This window comes from Ictalurus furcatus, chromosome 1, assembly GCF_023375685.1.
Source record: "Ictalurus furcatus strain D&B chromosome 1, Billie_1.0, whole genome shotgun sequence".
Classification (NCBI taxonomy): Eukaryota; Metazoa; Chordata; class Actinopteri; order Siluriformes; family Ictaluridae; genus Ictalurus; species Ictalurus furcatus.
Genome location: NC_071255.1, coordinates 30,025,190 through 30,052,689, shown reverse-complemented (window position 1 = coordinate 30,052,689; position 27,500 = coordinate 30,025,190). Strand labels below are relative to the sequence as shown.

The window sequence follows — 27,500 nt, the reverse complement described above, 5'->3', positions numbered from 1 at the left end:
GAGCTCCTAGTAGCTTCACCTGAGGCGAAACTGTAAAGCACTATAAAACCAGCTCTGGCTCTGACGCACAAACACCGTGACAACGCTGCGAACCCCCCCCCACACACACACACGAAATATGGAACAGACTATATTTACATATTTTAAACATAAGGGAAGAGCATGGTGACGATTGTTAAAGAACTTTTTGTACTATAAAATGCAACATCTCTCTCGAATTCGCTTGGCCAGACTTTTCCTCTTCTTCTTCCCGTTCTTCTCCTTGCTGTCTTCCATCTTCCTGGCACGGATTTCTCTCATCAAGTCAAAGAACACCTGAAAAGGTAAGACTGATGAAAAACACCCATGTCACATGACTGACATCCATTCAAGTTCTTTAATTTCCAATAAATACTTGTAATATTTTTCCTTCATGTCCGATTTCATCTACAAATGACTCATTCAAGGGATTTTATCAAGGTGGAGGGGATCATGACTAGCAGTTCATTTTAGTGCAAAACATTCAGGCGTAGAGGCGCTCACATCTATGCTGTAGGACTGGTAGGATTGGTCTGAGGCATTCACTAGATTTGTCACTGTACCATGTCATAAGAAATTTGCATAGAAGTGAGAAAATTCAATAAAATTTGTCAATCTTGAGTTGACTCTTGCGGCTGTGTCACATACTTACATTAAAAATTTTTAGAAAAATTTAAAACCCCAAATGAACGCCTGCCATTTTTTCCTTTGCCAGTGTGAAAGCAGGGTTAGTAAGTAATAAAATCCTGCAATCATTTCAATGACCTAATGAGAGGAGTTTCAGTTCTAAATCAATCATATGCACTAATCTGAACAAACCTAGTGCTAGTGCTAGATCTGAATCGGTTTCTAGAACGTTTGAACGAGGCAGAGAAGTTGCATGTAACATTTTTAACGTGTTTTTTTCTCTTTTTTCGAATGAGACACAAAATCACTGTCCCTCGAGTCTATACACCCGAGCTGAAACGACTCACTTGTTCGTCAGCTGCTCCAGAGTCTCAGTTCATGCACCGTCACAGAATACTGACCTTGTCCACGTTGGCGCGGGTTTTGGCGGATGTTTCCACGTAGCACACGCCCCACTGCTCAGCTCTACCCTTGGCCTCGTCTGCGCTCACCTGTCTCCTGTCCTCCAGGTCCGATTTGTTCCCCACCAGAAGGAAGGGCACGTTCTCGTCCTCTTTCACACGCAGGATCTGCTCTCTATGCAGGGTAGGTAATGCTCAGCTCTGCCTCAGCATCATCTATATTTAACAATGTTAAGCAAGCACGCTCAGACACAATGCTACTGTACAATATGTTACTCTACCTGAAGTCAGCAGTTGCAGCAAATGATTCCAGCTCGGTGATGGAGAAGACACAGAGGAAACCCTCTCCACTGCGGAAGTAGTTGTCTCTGATGGCCGCATAGTCTTCTTGGCCAGCTGTGTCCAGAATGTCGATCTGAACCTCCTCTCCATCCAGGACTACCTTCTTCCTGTAGCTGTCAGCTTTCGTAGGCTCATAGTCCTCCACAAACTGAGGCAACAGGTGGAAAAAAGTACTAGGATGAGTAAAATGAAGTCTTTTGGTGGTTGTGCAGTCGCAGATTGTCTAATCTTCAATGAAATTTTTTTTTGTTTGTTTGTTTGTTTTTTTTACAATTTTAAAGGCGATTTAGGCAAAATGTGTTTTTTTGTCCCCCCAAGCTTAGGTCTCTAATGGTTAGGTGGGTTTGATATTTGAATAAATCCTGCCCATATTTACAAAGCTCCGCCCCCAGGATCTATGGTGGCTCGTATAGAACTACCTGTATCAGCCGATATCACTCCGAATAATCGGTATCAGCTGAGAAATTTAGTATCGGTGCATCTCTAGTACCAACTCCTTATTCCTATCAATATTGGTGAAACAGATATAATGTATAGAATAGTTATATGGAAATACATAGAATACTACAGGCCTCCAGCCCTATCTGATAATCTACAAAGTCGAATTAGTTGAGTAATATTATATAAATCAATACTGCCGGTTTGAATTTGATGTCTGAACATAGTTTTCTTGTTATTTAATAAATTTTTATAAATCCTTATTTTTTGTGCTGGTGTTCTTACCTCGTCGTACATAAATTGCAAGGTGAGAGCTGACTTGCCCACACCTCCACTGCCGACCATAATCACTTTATGCAGGGCCAGAGAGTTCTGCCCTTTTGGCTTGGCGGCCGCCATGGCAACTCCGGAGGGCAGCGCTAAAAGTGGAGGATTGTGGGAGGTGTAGGAGAGTGCTGTGTAGAAGTGAGGAGAGATCAGGAAGAAGGAAAGGGTATGTGTAAGTCACAGATATGATGAGAAACAATGTGTAGGTTGGAGACGATAACGTTCAGGACCTGCAAGAAAAGGATCTCAAGTAACCAAAGATGATGACAGAACTGATCCATGGGCATATTTTTAAGAGGTAGACACTATGTGGGTGCAAAAAAAAAGTCTGAATGACTGGTCTAACGTCTTATTCATGCACCCACAATCTTGACAGCAACTTGACTTGACTTAGCAATGTTTTAATAAAGAGTCTGAAATTAATTCTATAACCGTTCAGATTTTATTAGATGATCAGACACACTTATAATAACATTCCTATCAGTATTGGGCATAATAAAACACCGGAAGGTTGCTTCCTGAAGGATTCCTGTTGGTCATGTGATGCTCAGAAAATGGCGAGGGTAGTGTTGATCAAGCTAGTCTTTGATTTTTAGATCCCCAAAACCTGCTAGTAGTCCGTCTCTTCTGCGTTTAATAGGAGTTACATTTGAGGAGGAGATAAACATAGCAGCCAAGTGCATATTAGTAAAACTGCTGCTCATGCTGTGTCATAGGCCAGCAGAACACACTCGGAGGAAAGCGCCATCTGCCCTTGTCTACATGCATGAGCTCAGAGATACCCATGATTATCTAGTGTCGATGTGATTGACAGGGGAGAGAGAAAGTATGCCATCTCGCCACCTCCCAGAGATAATAGGCAATATTGCTCCCTTGGCTACGGCTGGCTGTGGCATCGTCGGGATTCGAACTCGAACTGGTTTCCTAACCAGGGGTTCGTGAGACGCTGATGGAAATCTCGAGGACGTTTTAAGTTCCATTTTAATAATACAGTTAGAAAAGTTAAATAACAGATTAATACGCTAATAATATATAGTTTTACAAGTAAAAAAGTGAAAGGAATTAAAATCAATAATATTGTAGCGTTTTAGTGTAACCCCATATGTAAAAAAATCGACGGCTATAAGCGTCTTCATATTTACGACTCCTTAACGGCACTTCAGATGGATAGAGTAGAGACACTGTGAGTAAAACAGTCCCTCCAGGAGTTCATGATCACAGAAACGAACACAAAATCAAGCAAACTCTGTAAAATTCGGAGGAGCTTGCAATGTTTCAAAATGACAGATTTGGGCCAAGACGCGTCGTGTGACGTCATCACAAAGTGCATTCGGTCAAAGCCCTCTTTGATTCACGCGTGTCAAACAGGAGTACAGCTAAAAGGTCTCATACCAACAAACATCTCTGTGTATAAAAGAAGCTTTCCGCACAAAAAAACTCAAGCATATTTGGCAATCACAAAAAAACAAACAAACAAACAAACAAACAAAAAACCTGTACAGACTGGTAATGGAAAAATCACGAGGAGGAATGTCCAAGCACAAGACAGACGACAAAATCGTTCTGGAAAACGTTCTGTAAATACAGTGATGAGTATTTAAAACATTAGGATTTACATGCATGGACTGTGACAACACTGAACCCTTTCCCAAGCACGTTATATATTTGAAGCAGTTTTCTAATGAAATTATGAAGCCAGATTTCTTAAAAAGACATTTGGACACAAAACCTGGCTATAAAACCATATCTCAAGGCAAGACTTTCCACATTAAAAAACAACAACAACAACAACAAAAGCTGTAAATGAGTCAAACTTTTTCAACAGGCAAAAGTTTCACTTAATGTTAGCCTGCTTAACATCTCCAGAAGACAAATCACGGACTACGTTTACATGGACAGCAGTAATCTAGTTATGGACCTTACTCTGAGTAAGACAATATTGTGATTAAGATGTTTACATGCGTTGCTTTTAGAATACTCCTTTCATGTTCCTGTTGTACATGTTATAGAACATAGATCGATTAACGTCACACGTCATTACGTCACCGCACCACGCCGTCCGACGTTCCCTCCAGGATTTCACGTATCGACATACAGTTCGTCTTTGTTATGGTACCGTATACAGATTTGGGTTTTTTTTTTTTATGGAATTTTATGGAATCTTCAAGTGCAGTTAATTATTTGTCGTGCTATACGTGCTAACTGACGACTGCGGATACAAATTCTCCAGCAGCATTCCTGTTCTTATGGCCATGAAGGCACTTCATAATATCCATTTCTTTCAGAATTTTTAATGCTACCATCGTTTCCCGCTCGGACCAAACACGTGCTTTCTTGCTTGAAGCCGTGCTCTCGTTTGCCGTCAAACGGTTGAGCGCTGCCGTGTGTGATCGTGTCCTGTCGCACAATGCGGTGAAAACTCTCACACGACGTTAAGTGTGATTAAGGTGTGTACATGTCTGTAATGCACGTCGATAATGCGACTAAAACAGGAAAACTCCACACGTCTTAATTCGATTTGTGTTTACTTCGAGTATGACTTTAGCCGGATTAAGGTCATCAATAATCGCTGTTTACATGCTAGCTTCTTAAATCAGAGTATCGTATTAATATCTGATTATTGCTGTCCATGTAAACATACTGAATATCAAAACACAAATCATTCAAGTTTAAAGGGTTCAGCTGACAAAAAAGGTTGGAACCCTGCTCGGAGGCATAAAATTTGTTTGGTTGTTAATATTTCAAACCTCTAACCTCTACACACAGACGCATACGAATGATAACAAGGTGCAAAACGTTGCAGCATGAAGCATAAGCTCCTCTGTTAAGTAAGGAATAAAATATAAAATACATGCTGCTATAGTAAAAATCAACAACGGGGTGCGGCCTGACCTGAACCCGAGTTACTCTCACCTCCGGAGGTTGATCATTTTCCAATAACATATCTACACATCCTCTTACACCACAACAATTACAAAACACGACATGTACATTTTGGCCGTTAGGTTTAACGTTGTAGAATGTCCGCAAAACAAGTTATCTCGACATGTAACAGCTTTACACAGACGTTCCCTCACCAGCTTCTCTTCTCCTCCTCTCTCGTCAAGTTAATAAGACAAAAGCTTCTCATGTCGCCAAGAAATTGCAAAGACATCTGTCCTTTCCCATGTTGGAGAACTTATAGTATTACCTCTGACTATTCGAAGCACTGAAGTTCTTGCAAAACTGCAAAATAAACATCTCCTCACAGAAAACGTCTTGAGACCATCGACGACACAGATTTACCCACCATACAAATCATTGTGAATTAGAAAATACTGTACAAGGAATAACATACACTATATGGACAAGTTTGAACAGCTTCTTGAACAGCTCATTCCAGATTTATTCCCATCTTTGATGTTATAATGTCCTCCACTCTTCTGGGAAGGCTTTCCACTAGTTTTTGGAGTGTAGCTGTGGGGATCATTGTGAGATCATTCAATAACAAGAGCATTAGTGAGGTCAGGTGCTGATGTTAGGTGAGGAGGACTGGGGTGCAGTAGGTGCTCCAGTTCACCCCAAAAGTGCTCAGTGGGGTTAAGGTCAGGGATCTGTGCAGGACACTCAAGTTCTTCGACTCGAACTTTGACAAACCATGTCTTCATGGAGCTCGCTTTGTGCACTGTGGCACCGTCATGCTGGAACAGGTTTGGGTCTCTTAGTTCAACTGAAGGGAAACTAAATTTCCAGCATACAAAAGACATTACAGACAATGGTGTGCTTCTAAATTTATGGCAACAATTTGGGGAAGAACCACATACGGGTTTGATGATCGGGTGTCCAGATACTTTTGGCCATATAGTGTAATAGTACGAGTGCGTTAATATAAACCTGTGATTTGAATTAGTGACAGTAGGCACTACTGCCATAGCTGCTTTTATAGAAAATGAATCAACACCTTCTAACCAATCAGATTTAAGAATGCAACAGTACCACGGTATAATCAATTTCTCTTGACATGTCTGTATATCACACACGGCTTTCTTCCAGTCAGATATAAAGATACCTGAAAGGGTCATGACAAAACTTTGACATCTAGTTGTTGTTTTTTTAAATTATTATTTTATTTTCAAACTACTTTGTGTTGATTTTATCATATTGGGATGTAATACTAAGTCACGCTGTGCTTTGGATTGTTTTGATTCAGGAAAAATCCACGTTTTGTTCTCAACTGCATTAAAACGTTTTTTTTGTTGTTTTTTTTGGGGGGGGTTGGAGTCTTTTTGGTAGATAAATGATGATATAGTAATTCACATTTTCACTTTCACCCATGAGGAAACCAAACTTTGTGACAAGACCTTTGTAAAATAATCTGACAATAATCTCCCAATAATCCAGCCCTGCTGAAAAAAACAAAACAAAAACAAAACCCAAAACGATAGAAAGCATCACAGAAATTCTAATGGTTTCCACTATATTACAATCAATCAATCAATCAATCACATGTTAACCATAACCATTAAAACCATTACCGTTATTGGTCCTTAATGGTATCCAGACATAACACGCCACCAATAGAAGGCAACAAATTTCCAGTAGAGACCATTACAGTTTCCATTAAAACCAATACAATTCCCATAATAACCATTACAAATTCTATGAGTGGTTCTATGATTATTATTGTTGTTGTTTTCCCAAGCAGGAAGGGATGCAACAGTTTGGTTTATATGGACATGCTTGAAACAGCAACAGTTAATAAACCTATAAAACATTACAAAAATAGAGAAAATGTACAATTTATTCAGCCAGCCAGCTAATTAGACAACTGGAATAAAGTTGGTGTGACGTTGGATGTTCGATATTCGCGGAAATTAAGGGACCGTCTCTAAAGTTACATACGACATTGTTAAACACGTTTCTAACTTCAATAGCATTTGAAGGGAATGACTTACAGTCGTATAACCAACTGTAAAGTGTTCATCTAGGTGTCAGGTATGATGCACACCTTTTAGATTTCTGGTATTTAATAAAATAAACTAATACACACACTATCTTTCTATACACACACACACACACACACACACGTGTGTGTGTCTGTGTGTGTGTATGTGGCTGTAAATCATTCCCTTCAAATGCTATTGAGCTTTAAATTATGGTATATTTTATGTATGAGCCCATGCAGTAATAAAATACATGGCAATATTTACATATGATTTAATAGCTTATTTTAATAAATATCAGAAATCTAAGAGGTGTGCGTTGTAGCTGACACCTAGATGAATACTTTACAGTTGGTTATATGACTAAGTCATTCCCTTCAAATGCTACTGAAGTTAGAAACGTGTATAACAATGTCGTATGTAACTTTAGAGACGGTCCCTTAATTTCCGATTATCTGCGAATATCGAACATCCAACGTCACACCAACTTTATTCCAGTAATTAGACATGTATCTACTGGTGAAGCTAGGATGATAGAAATGTAAAGCCATGCATATTGTCCAGATTGTATGTGATTGTTGGAGAAACACGTGACTCTGCACAGAGTCAAACTTGCTTAAATGACTACATGCATGTGCGGATGTCCTTTTGGCTGGACATTAACGCTACATTAGCATCACGCTTATCCACTAGCTTGCTAGGCATCACAACAGAGGACTCTGTCCTGCACCTCTAGTGCACTAAATAGGGAGTTAAAAGCATCTTTTCCTACTCTATAGACCGCACCAGTCATTATAACGGACCCCATTGAGATTCAGCCCATGAGTTGGGCTAGCCGGCTAGTCTTATGTGACTGTAGTGCTAACTAGCCAGCTAATACTATTCTTCTGAATACAATGTCTGCAAACATGTTTCTAACATTCACATTTTAAAGATTTAACAGCTCTACATACAGAGCAAATACTGCAATGCTCAAACTTACCTTTGCTTCTTAAGAGCCGATCAACAAAGAGACAAATTACAAGATAATATATCTAGGAGGAGCCTTTCCTTTCCTTTCCTTTCCTTTCCTTTCCCTGCTCTTTCTACACACAGATGACACTCAGTGTCCAGACATCCCAGATCCAGACTATAATGTTTTTAACAACTGGGAGTTTTTAATCCAAACTGGCACTAAACCGGTGTATAAACCGACAGCCTAACGCTTAAAGACCACCGCCTCGGGATAGGTGGATCAGACAGCTTTAAAGCTGGGAGTCGATTCCATGAAATGAATCGATTCGCCAATTCCAAGTTTTGGGAATAGAGAATCGATTCTAAAGCTTTAGAGTCGATTCCACACTGTTATTTTTAAATTCGGAATTTTTTTTTTAAATATTCATTATTAATTATGTATTATTATTTATTTGTTTCTATTATTATTATTATTATTATTATTTTTAGTAGTAGTAGTAGTAGTAGTAGTATTTTATGTTTTATTATAAATCTATTTTTTTTATTATTATTTTGCTAATAAAAACAATGAGAAAGTAGCCTGTGTGAGAAATCAAATGTATTTGATGGGAGAAAGTATGGCAAATGCCTGCTTCCATGCCACTAGTATTTCATTTGGAAGAAAAGCAAAGTAGAATAAACTAAAATGTACAATTTGCAACATACATTTTGTTGCTAAATTTCATTTTGTTGACATCATCGCCAGTGCAAAAGTACTTTAGGATCTGAGGAAGTGGAGAAAGAAAGAAAGAAAGAAAAAACAGTTAGATGTTTAACTTCTGTTAGCCATAACGGAAATTGCCAAATTTGAATGTCCTAAATAATGTTTATATAAATGAAAATAGTGACACTAGATTCATAATCAACCTTCTGAAGATCTGGACATTACATAGCTGTGACGTTTGTGCCGATTCATTCAGCACTGGACCTAAAGTTTATTGAGTTCATGGTCAGCCTGGGAAAGTAAAAAAAAAAAAGTTGTCTGGAACCGACCCTTTGAATCGACTCTTTGTTTCCCGACGCTTTAGAATAGGAAGCGGAGTCGACTCAAAAATTGTCTGGATTCGAACAGGAAGCAGCATAACTGTAGATACTATTGGCTGGAGCTGCGGGTCTGAAGCTAGATACTGTTAGTGTGGAGAGGCGCTGATAGGATGCGTCTGCGCATGCGTAATTAGGCTTCTGCATAAACCATGCTTATCTTCTCTTAAGTGTTAGAAGGTGCTAAAACGGTATTATTGTATTGTCTGTCTGCAGTAACAGTTTAGTAGTTCATTTCTAATGAGCAAAACAATACAATTAGTGCATTAGTGTCTTGTTTCATTATGTGCAAAGTTCGCCTATGAACTAATCTTAAATCCAAATACCTTGTTTGCTTACTCTTCATTAGAAGAAACCGGAAACAGAGTTGAGATGGAATCAAAAGTGGATGGTAAGAGAGATAGTGAGCTTCATGGACTTTAACAAATGTCCAGAAACACATGGAATACATTCAATTTCTTTTAAAAACACAGGACCAGATAGTGTATTATGTATGTATGTATGTATGTATGTATGTATGTATGTATGTATGTATGTAATTTACTATCATTTTGACCCCCTAGTTCTGAAGAAGACCTATTTATCTAAATTAAGCCAAAAATATTCAGAAAAACCATGGAGTGAGACCATTCAGCTGGTGCACAGATGCATGGTAGGAAGACCTCAAATCTTCTGCTCTCATATGATATTAAGAACCTGCTAGACATAAGATGATGTAAGGTGCGATTTAGCTCAAGGTTGAGAGTAATACTGACCATCTGTTTGCTGCAACCATATGCTACTCTGTGTGATATTCCATGTCTTACCCAGCTATGCAAGTGATCGCTTGGTGCTCTGACCACTGCTGTGCTGCTGAACAAGTTGCATGCACAGCTTAACAAATGTCTTCCAGATGCAGGGCTTAAGTAAGACTATTGTGGCTGGAACAGTCCTGTGCCAAACTAATATGTAAACAGCTGCTTCCTTCTCTGGAGGTTGGGAGAGGAGAGTATTGCTTCTGCGTGTTCATAGGTGTTCATAGGTGTTTCTCTCAAAACAGCTGTAGGATATGAATTCCCAGTTTTCCAGGGTGACCTTAATTTACTGTACACCTCAAACAACAGGCATGTTTCACAGGCAAACCAGTATGGTAGTAAATGTAGTACATTTCTTTGTCTTTTATCAGTAAAACATTGATGTGTGGTAATAATTACAGGACATAAATGCAATAAATGGACCCTATAGCTCCAACCCAAAATTTCTACAGTGTAACCCAAGATTTTAGATCTGTTGACTTTATTGAATATATCCAAGGCCTGGGAGTTTCTGCCCAGAGGAGAATGAACAGCTAAGCCAAAGCCCAAAAAAATATCACTCCCAATGTACAGTCTTAAACGGAGCAAAATTAATGTTGAGGTCATGAGATTCGCCTTCAAGTCTGCAATGCTTTTAGCAAGCCTCATCGACATACCTCTACACTAATGCTGACCTTTTGATACAATATACACATCAAAACACACCAATTTTTTAATCCACAAACGACTTAATACAGGTGGATTATTGAACCAATCAGCACAGTTTTGCACAAATTTGATTAGTGTCCTTAGTGTCTTAAATCATGATTTTCATATATATATTCTCTCTGCTTTTATAGGGAAAATCTAGGACAGACAGCAGACACTATGAGCCAATCATGAGATGTCTGCAGAAACTCCAGGAAGCTCAGAATGGTAATAATCTCCAGTACATAATACATCATGCAGAAATGGTGAAAAAAAGCACTTTTATGGGGGGAAAAAAGGTTAAATCTAGGGCTTTAAAAGTTCTTCTTGTCTGTTTGGGGAATCATTAAGGCAGTATTTAAAACCATACAAGGTAGAGTTTCCCTTTCAGAGAGGGTTCCATGTAGGACCTGTTTAGAAAGGAACAATGTACTATCCAAGGAACCCCTTTTTCTTTGTGTGTAGGGACCAAACAATGATGAATCTTTTTATGATGAGGTGCTCTTTTTGTGTCTTTATTAATCTGTAGTGACCTCTCTGAATGCTATGGTGACCAGACTGGAGATGATTGCCAAACAGAGGGGGTTTGAACTCTTTAATTATAACTACCACTTTTGGTTGATGGAGCTGTTTGTAATTTTAGAGTGCTCTCCTGCCTGCCTGGGGAAGTGACATTTGCAATTTATAAATTGACAATCCTCTCTTTTCTCCCTGTAAAATAGACAGCATGATGTCACTGATTCCCAATAGACCTCTTTGATGCCAAAAGATGGCCAGTCATGACCTTGAGACCAGAGCATGAGCAGTAAACACCATAGGAGGCAGAGCATGAGCGGTAGACACCATAGAAGGCAGAGCATGAGCGGAAGACACATAGGAGTCAGAGCACGAGCGGTAGAGACCATAGGAGTCGGAGCACGAGCGGTAGAGACCATAGGAGTCGGAGCACGAGCGGTAGAGACCATAGGAGTCGGAGCACGAGCGGTAGAGACCATAGGAGTCGGAGCACGAGCGGTAGAGACCATAGGAGTCGGAGCACGAGCGGTAGAGACCATAGGAGTCGGAGCACGAGCGGTAGAGACCATAGGAGTTGGAGCACGAGCGGTAGAGACCATAGGGGTCGGAGCGCGAGCGGTAGAGGCCGCGTCGGGGTCAGAGTGCGAGCGGTGGAGACTGTAGGAAAGTGTGGGAAAGTGTCTTCTCCTAATGATTGCCTATATTTTGTTATGGATATCCTTATTTTCAATATAGACCTCACACCAAAAGCGTGCATGATGACTGAATATAGGGCTTTTCATATTGCAAGCAACAATCTCTCTCCTCTCTGTCCATGTCTGGTCATCTTTTTGCTCATCTCTGCCCAACACAGTCGGCCATAATATAGTGAATCGCTGTTTGTTTATGAAAATTAAATGATCTTAAATTAAATTATTAAATGAATTTTGTACCTGGCCTTTACAAAAAATTACAAACTGCACATTTAAGCCTTCCTTTACTCTGTTTTTATTATTCACAAGAGACTCAGCCCTCTGCATATAAAATGTCAATGTTATCTCTAACATCATATCCACTGTATCTGAGTAGTATGACTTGTGATGGTAACCGACAGTGTAAGCCTGCTTTGGGTTAGGATGTGAGTAGTCCTGTAGAGGTCATAAAAATGTCTTCGTATACTTACTGAACCAATGAGAAAAACCAAACCCCCAGCCTGACACACGTTGTTTATATATGAGATTTTAACTATATGTTGAACGTCTGACCTCTGTAGACTGGGCTCGCACTTGAGTCCCACAGAGACTGCGTGCTATCTGACAGCTGATCTGTTCTATGTGGAGGTGCTGCTGCTGCCTGGGGGAGAGGTTGAGGATGTGAAAGTCGCTCAGCATGGAGACGCTCCTGAGGTATGAAGAATGCAGATGTTTTATGAGTAGTCAGTCACTTGTTCTTGGCGTCTGTTCATTTGCTCATTTTTCTTTTTTAGTCAAATGCATCACTTTGTCAGTTGTTAAGGTAAGAAATGACTGCAAAAAGACTGTGACAGAAAACTATATATATATATATATATATATATATATATATATATATATATATATATATATATATATAATATTTATATATATATATATATATATATATATAATATAAAATTTATTTTTATTTTTTTAATTATTTTTTTACTTTACAGACACACTCACCAACCACTTACTAAGGAATACCTGTACACCTGATCTTTCATGCAATTATCCAGTTAGGCTCCCTAGAACTGGACAGTTGAAGAGAGGAAAAAAGACCAGGCAACATTTTCTCATCTTAGCTGCCTAGTCTTAGTGAGTCTTTTGCCCACTATAGCCTCAGATTGTTATTTTTGGATGACAGGAGTGGAATCTGATGTGGTCTTCTGCCCATCCACGTCAAGGTTTAGTGTGTTGTGCATTTTGAGATTCTTTTCTGCTCAACACGGTTGTAAAGAGTGGTTATTTGTGTTAGTGTAGCTTTCCTGTCAGCTAGAACCAGTCTGGCCATTCTCCTGTGATCTCTCTCTCTCTGTCAATTCAATTAAATTCAATAAAATTTTATTTGCATAGCGCTTTTTACATTGGGCATTGTCTCAAAGCAGCTTTACAGAAATATATAAACACAGGATACAGATTTTAAGCGTGTGGATTAATCTCATCCACAAAGTGTTTTTTTTTTTTTTTTTCTTCTTCACTATTCCATGTAAACGCTATAGACTGTTGTCCATGACCATTCCAGGAGATCTGTCAAGCTAAATGAGATCACATTTTTTCTTTCCACATCCTGATGTTTGAACGTTAACCGAAGCTCTTGACATGTATCTGCATGATTTTATGCATTTAGCTGCTGCCACATGAATGGCTGATTGGATAACTGCCTGAATAAACAGGTGTTCCTAATAAAGTGGTCAGTGAGTGTATACTGACTTTTTCATATCAATACAGGATGAAGAAATTTAAGGAATTCTCACTCAGGATGGGCGATCTTGCGTCTCTCTACAACGTACCAGGCGACGGGTATTATGTCACCAGGCATGGATTAATACCACCAACCTATTTTTGATTATTTTATGCAAGTTTTTAACGTTTTATTTTCTCCCACAGTGATACCAGGCTAAAGGTGCTCAAATCCCTTCAGCATCTGCAGAAAGACCTACTGAAAATCTCCAATTTACCAAGGTGTGAAGAGTGTAATGTTTTAGTATACCAGATGAAATGTGTTGTATATCCTTGCCAGAGTAAAAAAAAAACGTTTAATTTTTAGACATTTGATAGCGAGTGACGCTCATGTTGATCTGGTTCTGAATGGCAGAATCGGGAGTATTACACCTAGCAAAGAAGGTAAAGTACCAGTGTCATCAATGCTTTTGGTGATGAATGGATGTCAGTATGGAATGTAATGGTATCCCTTCCTTACCAGGAAACCCAATGAGCATTGAGTACTACATCAGCCCCTCAGATGCTCTGATGGAGAGGTTACATCCAGGTACTACCTCCAGATAATAACCGCAAAAGCCTTTTATAGGAGTTTAAACCAACATGTGAGTTTACAGAGGCTGGATTCTTGCCTGATTTAATTCTTCCCATGACAGGAGAGGGCAACCGTAGCCAGACTGCTGTGATGGTGGTGGGTGCCAGTGCCACTACACACAGGTTGCAGATGGAGTCTCTGATTCCCACACCACCTCAAGTGGACTCCACAGGGTGCGTTATGAGATCCAGGACTCATCTGACTTCAGAATTACATGGTCTAGATTTTTAAGGCTATATATTTTTATGCGCTTGGATCATTTGATATCACCTCACACATGCTGGATAATACAAGGTCACTCACATGAGACAGGGGTGGGGCTGTGCATTGAACCTGATGTTGAATTAGCATGCAGACACTTAATTACCCTTATTACTTAAAATCCCATCAAAATCCATTCCTGCTTAAAAATAACCATTAATGAAATTGCTTCTTACTGACACCAAATTCAAATTTTTATTTATACTAAATTCACTCTTGCAGTAGGTCTTACATGTTGCTGAGTCAGGAGGGAAAGACAAGGGCATCTCTCTCTCTCTCTCTCTCTCTCTCTCTCTCTCTCTCTCTCTCTCTCTCTCTGTGCGTTTATCTGTAATGGATTTAAATAATTTCATCTGTTTGAGTATTCTTCAGGCTCCCTGCTTTCATCCCTCTGTCCGAAACCTGCTCCGAGTTACTGCCAGCCTTCTTCCTTCTCAAAATGAAGCCACCAGTGCCCATGCTCAGCTCCTTCATCCACAAGATGAGCCAAATAACAGGTAACGATCTATCTCCGAAAGCATCTCTATCAGCACTTCAGGATGAAATAGTGTTTGGTTTGATTGATTGATGTGTACACACACATACTCTGGTTAAAGCTTAAACTGCATGAGATTGTAGTTGCAAAGAATAAAATCTTGCTTTGGCACTCGTTATCATGTCCTTGAGGGTGTCCTTGAAGATGCTAACGGTGTTACTGATGAATTTTCCGTAGACCTTCCCCCAGATGCTGACCTGCAGGGGGAGCCACTTTTCCAGTTGCTCCAGTTGACTGCTCTAGAGGACAAGAGGTCGAGTGATGGAAAGGATGCTCTCTTTCTTGTGGTATGTAAAACATAATGCAATATTACATATAGTTAATATTTTGTACATTTGTCAAAGCACCATTCTAGAGTATAGTATATAACCAATGCTATTGTATTCTCATGGTTTTATTTCTGTAACTAGATCTAAGCATAAATGTCTACAAGTATATCACAGCATCCAGTATACTGTATGTGGCAGTCTGAGAAAACACATCAGATTTCTGTGGTAGAATTTTGGGAAAATGATGGAAAAAAATAATGTTTTGACCAAAATTGAGTTTTGAGCAAAAAATTTTTAGAAAAATATACTTCTCTACTCCATCTCCTACTTTAAGAAGACATAAATATATTCCCCCAAAAGGATGTCGAGAAGTTAAAAATGTTTAAATGTCCTAACAAAAGGATATAAAAAGTCAACTGAACAAGACTGACTGAAGTAACCGGCGATTATTTCCCAGCCTATGTTAGCATGGAAAGAGATCAATCAAATAAAGGGACAATGATGAGGCTCATGCTCAAATGCTGCAGGTAACTTTTACCTCAAGTTGATGAGACAGAACTCATTTCTCATTGTAAATTCTCACTGTAATTCTTTTAAAAATCGTTTAGCAGTAATGTTGTTTTTCCATCAGTAGATTAAGTTATTGGTTATAGGGGAGGTAGGTTATTGGAGAGGTAGGTTATAGGAGAGGTAGGTTATTGGTTATAGGAGAGGTAGGTTATTGGTTATAGGAGAGGTAGGTTATTGGTTATAGGAGAGATGGGTTATTGGTTATAGGAGAGGTAGGTTATTGGTTATTGGAGAGGTAGGTTCTGCGAGAGTTAGGTTATTAGTTATAGGAGAGGTTGGTTATTGGAGAGATTGGTTATTGGAGAGGTAGGTTCTGCGAGAGTTAGGTTATTAGTTATAGGAGAGGTTGGTTATTGGAGAGATAGGTTATTGGAGAGATAGGTTATTGGTTATTGGAGAGGTAGGTTATTGGTTATTGGAGAGGTAGGTTCTGCGAGAGTTAAGTTATTTGTTATAGGAGAGGTAGGTTATAGGAGAGGTAGGTTATTGGTTATAGGAGAGGTTGGTTATTTGTTATAGGAGAGGTAGGTTATAGGAGAGGTAGGTTATTGGTTATAGGAGAGAGAGGTTATAGGAGAGGTAGGTTATTGGTTATAGGAGAGGTAGGTTATAGGAGAGGTAGGTTATAGGAGAGGTAGGTTATAGGAGAGGTAGGTTATAGGAGAGGTAGGTTATTGGTTATAGGAGAGGTTGGTTATAGGAGAGGTAGGTTATTGGTTATTGGAGAGGTAGGTTATAGGAGAGGTAGGTTATTGGAGAGGTAGGTTATTGGTTATAGGAGAGAGAGGTTATAGGAGAGGTAGGTTATTGGTTATAGGAGAGGTAGGTTATTGGTTATAGGAGAGAGAGGTTATAGGAGAGGTAGGTTATTGGTTATAGGAGAGGTAGGTTATTGGTTATAGGAGAGAGAGGTTATAGGAGAGGTAGGTTATTGGTTATAGGAGAGGTAGGTTATAGGAGAGGTAGGTTATAGGAGAGGTAGGTTATTGGAGAGGTAGGTTATAGGAGAGGTAGGTTATTGGTTATAGGAGAGGTAGGTTATTGGTTATTGGAGAGGTAGGTTATAGGAGAGGTAGGTTATTGGAGAGGTAGGTTATTGGTTATAGGAGAGAGAGGTTATAGGAGAGGTAGGTTATTGGTTATAGGAGAGGTAGGTTATTGGTTATAGGAGAGAGAGGTTATAGGAGAGGTAGGTTATTGGTTATAGGAGAGGTAGCTTATAGGAGAGGTAGGTTATTGGTTATAGGAGAGGTAGGTTATAGGAGAGGTAGGTTATTGGAGAGGTAGGTTATAGGAGAGGTAGGTTATTGGTTATAGGAGAGAGAGGTTATAGGAGAGGTAGGTTATTAGTTATAGGAGAGGTTGGTTATTGGAGAGATAGGTTATTGGAGAGATAGGTTATTGATTATTGGAGAGGTAGGTTATTGGTTATTGGAGAGGTAGGTTATAGGAGAGGTAGGTTATTGGTTATAGGAGAGGTTGGTTATTTGTTATAGGAGAGGTAGGTTATAGGAGAGGTAGGTTATTGGTTATAGGAGAGAGAGGTTATAGGAGAGGTAGGTTATTGGTTATAGGAGAGGTAGGTTATTGGAGAGGTAGGTTATTGGAGAGGTAGGTTATAGGAGAGGTAGGTTATTGGAGAGGTAGGTTATAGGAGAGGTAGGTTATTGGTTATAGGAGAGGTTGGTTATAGGAGAGGTAGGTTATTGGTTATTGGAGAGGTAGGTTATAGGAGAGGTAGGTTATTGGAGAGGTAGGTTATTGGTTATAGGAGAGAGAGGTTATAGGAGAGGTAGGTTATTGGTTATAGGAGAGGTAGGTTATTGGTTATAGGAGAGAGAGGTTATAGGAGAGGTAGGTTATTGGTTATAGGAGAGGTTGGTTATAGGAGAGGTAGGTTATTGGTTATTGGAGAGGTAGGTTATAGGAGAGGTAGGTTATTGGAGAGGTAGGTTATTGGTTATAGGAGAGAGAGGTTATAGGAGAGGTAGGTTATTGGTTATAGGAGAGGTAGGTTATTGGTTATAGGAGAGAGAGGTTATAGGAGAGGTAGGTTATTGGTTATAGGAGAGGTTGGTTATAGGAGAGGTAGGTTATTGGTTATTGGAGAGGTAGGTTATAGGAGAGGTAGGTTATTGGAGAGGTAGGTTATTGGTTATAGGAGAGAGAGGTTATAGGAGAGGTAGGTTATTGGTTATAGGAGAGGTAGGTTATTGGTTATAGGAGAGAGAGGTTATAGGAGAGGTAGGTTATTGGTTATAGGAGAGGTAGGTTATAGGAGAGGTAGGTTATTGGAGAGGTAGGTTATAGGAGAGGTAGGTTATTGGAGAGGTAGGTTATAGGAGAGGTAGGTTATTGGTTATAGGAGAGGTTGGTTATAGGAGAGGTAGGTTATTGGTTATTGGAGAGGTAGGTTATAGGAGAGGTAGGTTATTGGAGAGGTAGGTTATTGGTTATAGGAGAGAGAGGTTATAGGAGAGGTAGGTTATTGGTTATAGGAGAGGTAGGTTATTGGTTATAGGAGAGAGAGGTTATAGGAGAGGTAGGTTATTGGTTATAGGAGAGGTAGCTTATAGGAGAGGTAGGTTATTGGTTATAGGAGAGGTAGGTTATAGGAGAGGTAGGTTATTGGAGAGGTAGGTTATAGGAGAGGTAGGTTATTGGTTATAGGAGAGGTTGGTTATAGGAGAGGTAGGTTATTGGTTATTGGAGAGGTAGGTTATAGGAGAGGTAGGTTATTGGAGAGGTAGGTTATAGGAGAGGTTGGTTATTTGTTATAGGAGAGGTAGGTTCTGCGAGAGTTAGGTTATTAGTTATAGGAGAGGTTGGTTATTGGAGAGAGGTTATTGGAGAGAGGTTATTGGTTATTGGAGAGGTAGGTTATGGGTTATTGGAGAGGTAGGTTCTGCGAGAGTTAAGTTATTAGTTATATGAGCGGTAGGTTATAGGAGCAGTAGATTTGTTATAGGAGAGGTGGGTTATTGGAGAGGTAGGTTCTGCGAGAGTTAAGTTATTAGTTATATGAGCGGTAGGTTATAGGAGCAGTAGATTATTTGTTATAGGAGAGGTAGGTTATAGGAGAGGTAGGTTATTGGGTATAGGAGAGGTAGGTTATTGGTTATAGGAGAGGTAGGTTATTGGTTATAGGAGAGAGAGGTTATAGGAGAGGTAGGTTATTGGTTATAGGAGAGGTAGGTTATAGGAGAGGTTGGTTATTGGTTATAGGAGAGGTAGGTTATAGGAGAGGAAGGTTATTGGTTATAGGAGAGGTAGGTTATTGGTTATAGGAGAGGTAGGTTATAGGAGAGGTAGGTTATAGGAGAGGTTGGTTATTGGTTATAGGAGAGAGGTTATAGGAGAGGTAGGTTATTGGTTATAGGAGAGGTAGGTTATTGGTTATAGGAGAGAGAGGTTATAGGAGAGGTAGGTTATTGGTTATAGGAGAGGTAGGTTATAGGAGAGGTTGGTTATTGGTTATAGGAGAGGTAGGTTATAGGAGAGGAAGGTTATTGGTTATAGGAGAGGTAGGTTATTGGTTATAGGAGAGGTAGGTTATTGGTTATAGGAGAGGTAGGTTATAGGAGAGGTAGGTTATAGGAGAGGTAGGTTATTGGTTATAGGAGAGAGAGGTTATAGGAGAGGTAGGTTATTGGTTATTGGAGAGGTAGGTTATAGGAGAGGTTGGTTATTGGTTAAAGGAGAGGTAGGTTATTGGTTAAAGGAGAGGTAGAAGAGGCTTCTCTTGGTGAAATTTGAATAGAATTTTTTTAAAGCAGTTTTCTTCCTTTTCACTTTAAGGGTTGGTCTGTACTTGTATAGCACTTTTTTAACCTTAGTGGTTCCAAAGCGCTTTACACTGGTTCTCATTCACACACTCACATACCCACACACCAGTGGTAGCAGAGCTGCCATGCACGGCGCTAACTTGCCATCGGGAGCAACTTGGGGTTCAGTGTCTTGCCCAAGGACTCTTCGGCATGTGGAAGTCACGTGGGCCGGGAATCGAACCTCCAACCCTACGATTAGTGGACAACCCGCTCTACCACATGACTCACAGCCGCCCAGGTTACCTAGAACAGACCAGTTATACTTGAGATGTGCAAAAGTGGAATATATTTCAGTTCAGGAAAGCCTTTAGTTTTCAGAACTATACAGATGAGGTCATATGTTTAATTATTATTATTATTATTATTATTATTATTATACATTTAATTATTATTATTAGAAGCATAATAAAAATAGCATTTTGTTTATTATTTAGTCCTGCCCTGAGTAAGCTATTTCACATAACAGATGTTTACATCTAGTCCACAAGACACAGTACTAACTGTATTTACATAAAAAAGTGTACACACGCTTGGTTATTAATACTGTGTCGTTACCTGGATGATCAACGACATGATGTGTTTGTTTTGTGAGAGTTTTTCATGAGTCCCTTGTTTGTCCTGAGCAGTTAAACTGCCCACTGTTCTTCAGAAAAATCCTCCAGGTCCTGCACATTCTTTGGTTTTCCAGCATCTTCTGCATATTTAACCCCTTTCCAACAGCGGCTATGTGATGCTGAGATCCGTATTTTCACACTGAGGACAACTGAGGGACTCGTACACAACTATTAAAAAACGTGCAAACATTCACTGATGCTCCAGAAGGCAATATGATGCATTAAGAGCCAGGGGGGTGTAAACTTTTGAACAGGAATTTTACACCCTCATGCCTTCCTATGAAATAGCTTATTCAGGGCAATATTAAATAAAAAAACAAAATACAATTTTTTATGATCCCCCTTTTTTTTTAAATGATTAAAATGTTGCAGATCTTGCAAGGTGTATGTAAACTTATGACCTCAGCTGTATATAGAAGAAAATGTCGAAAGCTATGTGAAGGGTTTTTATAGGGTGCCACATGACACCACCAAGTGAAGTGAGAGTCATCTGACCTTGATGAATTTTATGAACTTTTAGGTGTAAATAACCACGATTTAATTTGCCAAGGAATTTCCCATTACAGTTGATGAAGCCTGTCACATAAACACTACAGCATCTTTAAATTTAAGTCCAATTGCCTTGACTCAATAAAAGTGGACAATTTAATCACCCGGATATCTGTATAAAACCATATGAACTCCATTTATTGCACTTCAGTAGTGTCATACTGCAGCTCCAAAAGGTGTAACTTGGATTTGGAAATTGCTCTTAGTCTCTGCCAGATGCCGAGTTTCACAGCTATTTGTTCACTACTGCTGAAAGTAAGTGTGACTTCTGGAAAGGATCCCTAATTCACACGGTTCCTTTCACGCATCCTGCCCACGTGCCTGCCTTATTGGACCTCCTCCGGTATCAGTCTGCCGTCAACACCCTGCTGGCGAGCTGCATCACCAGCCTTAAGCACCAACCAGGTAACAGGTTAACCATGCATATAGAAACTCACTGAATTTATAATGTAATATCTGTGCCTGAACCTGTGCATGTCTTTATGGCAGAGTTAGTGTGTGACCTTAGCGGTGAAATCGTACCCGAGTCTGACTGTAGCTTTTCTGTGACCTTCAGCATCCCGGACAGCGAGACACTGGCAGTTTGTATGTGCTTACTTGATGTCTGTTGTGGTGGATAAAACCTGTTGATTTCAATATTTCGTGGTTTACACACTACTTACAGTTTTATTTATTTATTTATTTATTTTTTACTTTTCTTCTTGTCCTTCGTATTCTCTTTATTGGTGTCTAGTGCTTGTTTCTGTGGTGGATTGTCATCAGCTGCGCTGCAGGCTCCTAATGCCTGGTACAGTGGATCAGTCTCTAGATGATTATATCTCCAGAGTCCTCACACGGTACAAAAATATACATTTTGTTGCATAGCAAAGAAAGATCATATGGTAAATTTATCACTATTAAAAACACAATTATTAACTACATTGTATGTTTGCATGTATAATACTTCAAACTTGGCGTATTATTAATATTAGGATTGCATGATATGACTAAAATAATTCATTACAAATATGTAAACATATTGCAATTGTAATATGCCTTACAATTTAATAAAACGCACTGGAGGAGTCCTTTTTAAAAAAAAAAATTAAAAAAAATTAATTCTTCCCCCACCCCCAAAGCACATAAACACATTGCTGTATTTTAGGAAAGTCAGGTCATGGTCATGGTCAGGAAGAATTTCTTGGACTATAATTATTAAGTGCTTCTTGCTCACCGTGATTAACCCCGTGATGCCTCAGATACTGCCCAGAGAGGCTCCCTATAAGCCGTGAGGAAGATAGGAAATAGATAGACTGGATGTGCTGGAATCAATAAAAAGTGTAATTATATATAATTTCATTGACTAGGAAATAATTTAGGAAGTGTTGTAAATCTTTCTGGATGATCATCAAAAATATTGCAGTTTCATCAGAAGTAAGATGACTGAAGAATCAGGAGAACGAGAGTCTCTCTCTCTCTCTCTCTCTCTCTCTCTCACACACACACACACACACACACACACACACACACACACACACACACACACACAACACATGTTATTTCTGGTGAGATGCCAGTGACCCTGACTTCCTTTTGAGTCTGGTTTCTTTCTCATGTCATCTCAGGGAGATCTTCATTGCCACCGTCACCTCTGACTTGCTTATTTGGGATCAGAATTGAGCTCTATATCTGGATTTTTTTGAAAAGCTGTTTTGTGACAAAAAAAAAACCTAGTTAAAAACAGTAACTTTGTTCCGATCCCCTTGTCCACAGCTTGGAGAGAAACATCAATACACAGTTCTTCTGACTGATGACTTTTGATTTGTTGAGGATGAAAATTATTTAAATCATATGATCAGACCTTCCCATCAACCAGATTGCAATCCAATTGAACACATAAAATCCCATTCCATTTTTTGGAGTGACGTGTTAAGACATTGCTCTCCACTACCATCATCAAAAGAATAATTGATGGAATATATTTTGGAAGCATGAAGTTCATCACTACATTACAGTTCCAGAGACCTGTAGGGTCGGTGCCAAGGCACATTGAAGCTGTTCTGGTGACTTGTAGTTGTCCAAAACTTTACTGAGATGCCTTAATGTTGGTTAACAGTCAATGATTTCATTCCAGTGACACTATTTATCACCCACAGCACTCACGACGTCTCTGAAACCAGTTTGTAAGAGTGTACATTTGCATAATATCCCTACTAGAAAGGACAGTATTATTGTGATGATTAAAAATTAATATACTGTGTAGCCCTTATGAACAGAAGTTTGTTATGAAAGAATGTGTGTTACATTATGGGTGTGCTTATCCATTCCTTTCTTTCCAGGTGCATGTCTATCCCCATCACTTTGAGAGCTATACGGAAGAGGTTATCCAGCTTGAGGCCTCCAGCACTGCCACTTGAACCTGAGTCTGCTAGGAAGGCTGCGAGTTCATCCTCTACACCTGCACATTGTGCTGTAGAAAACACTCCAGCCATTCTCCCTTCTGCCATGCTCTCCCCTGAGACCATGGAGGAGGACGAGCTTCCCTCTAACCCTGGCCACTATGTCATGTCTGTAGCTGCTGCTCCGGCAGTTGATGTTGCTAATACAGATGCGATTGCTAACCGTTCCAACTGTGCCTCTGTGAGTGTTTATTCACACTGGGTGGCCAGCAGCTTTCCAGCTGAGCTGGTTTAGAATAGTGGAAAGGGATGATTGTATCTGAGATGTATGTAGTAAAATATTTGTTTTGAAGAAAGTCATTAATAAAGCTATTTTAAATAAAATATATATTTTTTTAAATAATCTGGAATTTTCCCAGAGAGCTAGAGAGATTTTTTTGTATCTTGACACAATATAATTAATAGATTGCATCTGTTCTGCCTAAATATAGCTTGATTGTGCACCAAAACATCACATAATGAACCAGTATGGGTGTGTTATTGGGCCGCATCTTCATTTCACAATGAAATACTCATACTACATGCTATGGTCAGGTTGTGTTAAAAAGCCATAGCTGAGGCTGAAGGTTTTCCTTGTTATATTTTTGTTGATTCGCTATATCCTCTGGTAATCCTGTAAGACCTTAAAAAGAGGAAGTACACAGCAATCTTCTTTTGCATGCTACTGAGGCATTTGGCTGTTAAGGGTTTCTTGGGCTTGGCATTTGACCCTGTTCCAGACATTCAACACACCACTGATTGGTACCATGTGAGCCAAATAAACAAGTAAAAAGTAGTTGTTGTACCTAGAATTTTCTCAAATCTGCTCCTGGCAAAACAGTCTCTTCAGACATTAGACATGCTACACAGGTTGTGTTCAGCTTTGTAATGAATGATTAGATGTTTTCATCCAAAACCATTTTGAAAGTTCAGAAGGTTTGTGGTTTGGCTATATTATATGTTCCTTGCAAAAGGGAAAGTTGCCATCAATTAAGAATGTTACAGACTTTCTTTTTCTCATGCAGTTTTAAAGCCATTGACTCCGTAAGTAGGAATGCATCTTTATTATTTCTTTATTTCTATTTGAACTTCATTTAGTTTAGAAATCTAAATGTTGATTTTTTTATATATATATATATATATATATATATATATATATATATATATATATATATATATAAAATGTAAATATAAATAAATAAATAAATAACATATAAATAAATGTGTATATGTATATTATTTCACACACACATATATATGTATATATGTGTGTGTGTATATATATATATATATATAGTGTGTGTGTGTGTAAAATAATATGCATATACACATTTATTTATACACATTATATAATTTATTTAAAAATATACCTATACACACACTTCCATATATATATATATATATATATATATATATATATATATATATATATATATATATATATATATACATACACACATACATAAATATATAATGTACATATACACTCAGATTATATATGTGTGTGTGTACACACATTTAGTATATATATATATATATATATATATATATATATATATATATATATATATATTTTTTCTAAATGTGTGTGTATATGTTTAAATTATTTTATATTTCCGTTCTATCTCACTCCCAGCAGACATTTCTTAAAGCAGTATTAGGCCTTGTCCTTTTGTGGTCCACAATGGCAATGAAAGTGACTGATATGAGTTTCATACTTGTTATGCTCTGGTTCCTGTTTTGCAGTTCACAGCACAATAACGTTTCCGTTGATGGAGGTCAGCCATTTTAATTTCGTTCAGGAAGTTTAAGAGACTTACAATAGAGGGGACAGTAAAGCCTTGGTCAATAGTGTACTTTGTAGACCTTGGGTCATGTGGATAATTGTCTCTGTGTGAGCATGCTGATCCTAGGATAGTCTAACATCTCCCCCTGTGTCCTTGTTGCATCATTCATGTTGATGTGTAGAATAAAATTGGATCATAGAGCACCCTTTGTACTCCACGACCCGAAGAAAAAGAGAAAACACAATCATCACGCACCACATCCACATGACAAGTGCATATGAAAGCATTTTAACAGAACACATTGTTTTCATTTATCAGGCATTCCTGACACATGGACTATACTTTTCTTTGTAATACTTAAGATGTGTTTACTGGAAAAATATGAAGTTTTTTTTTTTTTAATTAAAAAATAGCCATTATTTAACAAAAAATAAAATGTTTGGATAGCAGGCATTATATTAGTTGAATCAAAATGTTGAGGTTTAGAGACTTGAGTTCCAGAAATCAGATGGTTTTATGTCCTCAAATCATTAAATAACAAAGCTGCAACAAATGCATGTTTTTAGAAAACATGGCATGGATATAAAAAAACCTAGTAAGTCAGCCCAGTAAATTAACTTTGGTCAGATTCAAGGCTCTTAAAGGAATACTTCAGTGTTTTTCAACCTGTAATGTGTGTGTGTGTGTGTGTGTGTGAGAGAGAGAGAGAGAGATTGATTACCACAGATATAAATTTCAGCACAATTTCCATTACAAAGAAAGTGGGGGGAAATATGAGTTCACTCAATACTTTGTACATTGTACTTTGAAAGTCTAAGGGTAATTGTTGGGGCAGTGAAGTGCATCTTCTTGAAGAACACTTTCATGATTTCTTTAGTCAAAGGTATTTGTAAATTAAATCTGTGTAATCTCCAAATCTTTTCATAAATGGGACTAATTTTGGAAGAATTTGTGGTTACATGCCAGTGTAGATAAAGTAGTCCAGTCTTCTTGTGCAAGAATATGACAAAACTTTTGGGAAAGAGTAAGTAACCAGAATTAATATGCTTGTTGTAAAATCTTATAGTATCTATAATAGAATCTAATTCATAGAGACTTTTATGGTGGATGCTCTACATAATCTGACTAACAATAAACAGATTTAAAAATGTGCTGTTGCCTAAAAAAGAAAAACTTCTCAGCATTGCTATAGTGTAGCTTTCCATCCATCCATCCATCCATCTTCTACCGCTTACTCCTTTTCAGGGTCGCGGGGGAACCTGGAGCCTATCCCAGGAAGCATCTGGCACAAGGCGGGGTACACCCTGGACAGGGTGCCAGTCCATCGCAGGGCACAATCACATACACACTCACACACCCATTCATACACTATGGACACTTTAGACACGCCAATCAGCCTACCATGCATGTCTTTGGACTGGGGGAGGAAACCGGAGCAGTGTAGCTTTCCGTAAGGGAAAATTTTTACATTTATGGAAGGAGTCGTCAGTGTCAGCACTTTGTAACCTAACAAGCTGCATTTTTGTCTTATTAAATTCAACAGAGAGGAAAAAAAGAGAGGCTGGTTATGAAACAACTGATATATACCTGATTTAACATAAGTGATAACAGGAACTAACTTATTTACAACATTTAATGTAGCTATAACCTGATACAAAAAGTATGATGTATCATTCTTTAATTAATAATAAATGTAATCATTGAATAAAACACACCACCCCACTGTTGAATCTTTTCCTATAACAGTATAACCTGGTGTGTTTTATTCCTTCCATAAGAGTCCCATCATGCAGTATGAACTATGTTGTAGATTAGAATGTATTTTATATAGCTTAGTCACTTATTTTAAATGGGGCACACGGTGGCTTAGTGGTTAGCATGTTCGCCTCACACCTGTGAGCGGCCCTGTGTGCGGAGTTTGCATGTTCTCCCCGTGCTGTGGGGGTTTCCTCCGGGTACTCCGGTTTCCTCCCCCAGTCCAAAGACATGCATTGTAGGCTGATTGGCAAGTCCAAAGTGTCCGTAGTGTATGAATGGGTGTGTGAGTGTGTATGTGATTGTGCCCTGCGATGGATTGGCACCCTGTCCAGGGTGTACCCCGCCTTGTGCCCGATGCTTCCTGGTATAGGCTCCAGGTTCCAGAAAGCTCCAGGCTCCAGAAAGGATAAGCGGTATAGAAGATGGATGGATGGACTTATTTTAAATGTTTCTTGACTGAATTCAACACTTAGACTTGCGTTATGTGTGAGTTTCAAGTGATTCAGTCAAGTCACTGGGTTTTCAGTTCTTTCCTCAGCAGGGAAACATTATGAATTTATTATCTGCGGGTATCACAAATATGCTTAGGATGTAGTTGACCGAGAGAAGGTTAATAATTGTTGAAGTATTTCTTTAAACACAGCTGTAAAATGTGGTGTTGTTTTTGTGAGGGTGTGACCTGTTCAGGCAACTCTGAAACCGTCAATAGTGTGCCACAAATGATGTGGCCACATGAATCAAAAGTCACAGCCATGAATTTTGTAACTTGATCCCGCA

The 27,500-nt window shown here is 38.8% G+C and overlaps 2 protein-coding genes across 4 annotated transcripts in view; one reads left to right on the top strand and one right to left on the bottom strand.

The window, feature by feature from the left end:
- ralaa (v-ral simian leukemia viral oncogene homolog Aa (ras related)) overlaps nucleotides 1-8,300 on the bottom strand; it is a 9,402-nt gene extending 1,102 nt beyond the window's left edge. Inside the window, exons 1-5 of one of the 3 annotated variants that reach the window (XM_053635875.1) lie at nucleotides 8,058-8,300; nucleotides 2,112-2,281; nucleotides 1,328-1,536; nucleotides 1,047-1,221; nucleotides 1-329 (exon numbers count right to left, since the gene is read on the bottom strand). The exon at nucleotides 1-329 is cut by the window's left edge and continues 1,102 nt beyond it. In XM_053635875.1, coding sequence (XP_053491850.1) covers nucleotides 300-329; nucleotides 1,047-1,221; nucleotides 1,328-1,536; nucleotides 2,112-2,225 — 528 coding nt within the window. In that variant the 5' untranslated portion in view covers nucleotides 2,226-2,281; nucleotides 8,058-8,300 and the 3' untranslated portion in view covers nucleotides 1-299. Of the gene's footprint in view, nucleotides 330-1,046; nucleotides 1,222-1,327; nucleotides 1,537-2,111; nucleotides 2,384-8,057 lie in introns of all 3 variants that reach the window. The other 2 variants (XM_053635866.1, XM_053635857.1) reach the window with 2 other exon arrangements.
- A 21-nt stretch (nucleotides 8,301-8,321) lies between these two features.
- Nucleotides 8,322-23,445, top strand: zgc:111976 (uncharacterized protein LOC553663 homolog). Its single transcript, XM_053629912.1, has 18 exons — nucleotides 8,322-9,300; nucleotides 9,459-9,500; nucleotides 9,673-9,761; nucleotides 10,743-10,818; nucleotides 11,120-11,174; nucleotides 12,359-12,491; nucleotides 12,572-12,600; nucleotides 13,551-13,622; nucleotides 13,710-13,784; nucleotides 13,870-13,946; nucleotides 14,026-14,091; nucleotides 14,198-14,309; nucleotides 14,770-14,951; nucleotides 15,023-15,219; nucleotides 20,968-21,166; nucleotides 21,251-21,346; nucleotides 21,495-21,597; nucleotides 23,080-23,445. The coding sequence occupies exons 2-18, from the start codon at nucleotides 9,482-9,484 to the stop codon at nucleotides 23,432-23,434; spliced, it is 1,935 nt and encodes a 644-aa protein (XP_053485887.1). The 5' UTR covers nucleotides 8,322-9,300; nucleotides 9,459-9,481; the 3' UTR covers nucleotides 23,435-23,445.
- Nucleotides 23,446-27,500: the final 4,055 nt, after the last annotated feature.

Coding starts and splice junctions, on each gene's coding strand:
- zgc:111976 (XM_053629912.1), top strand. Junction 14,092..14,197: donor GATGGAGAGGTTACATCCAG/GTACTACCTCCA, acceptor TTCCCATGACAG/GAGAGGGCAACCGTAGCCAG. Junction 21,598..23,079: donor ATCTCCAGAGTCCTCACACG/GTACAAAAATAT, acceptor CTTTCTTTCCAG/GTGCATGTCTATCCCCATCA.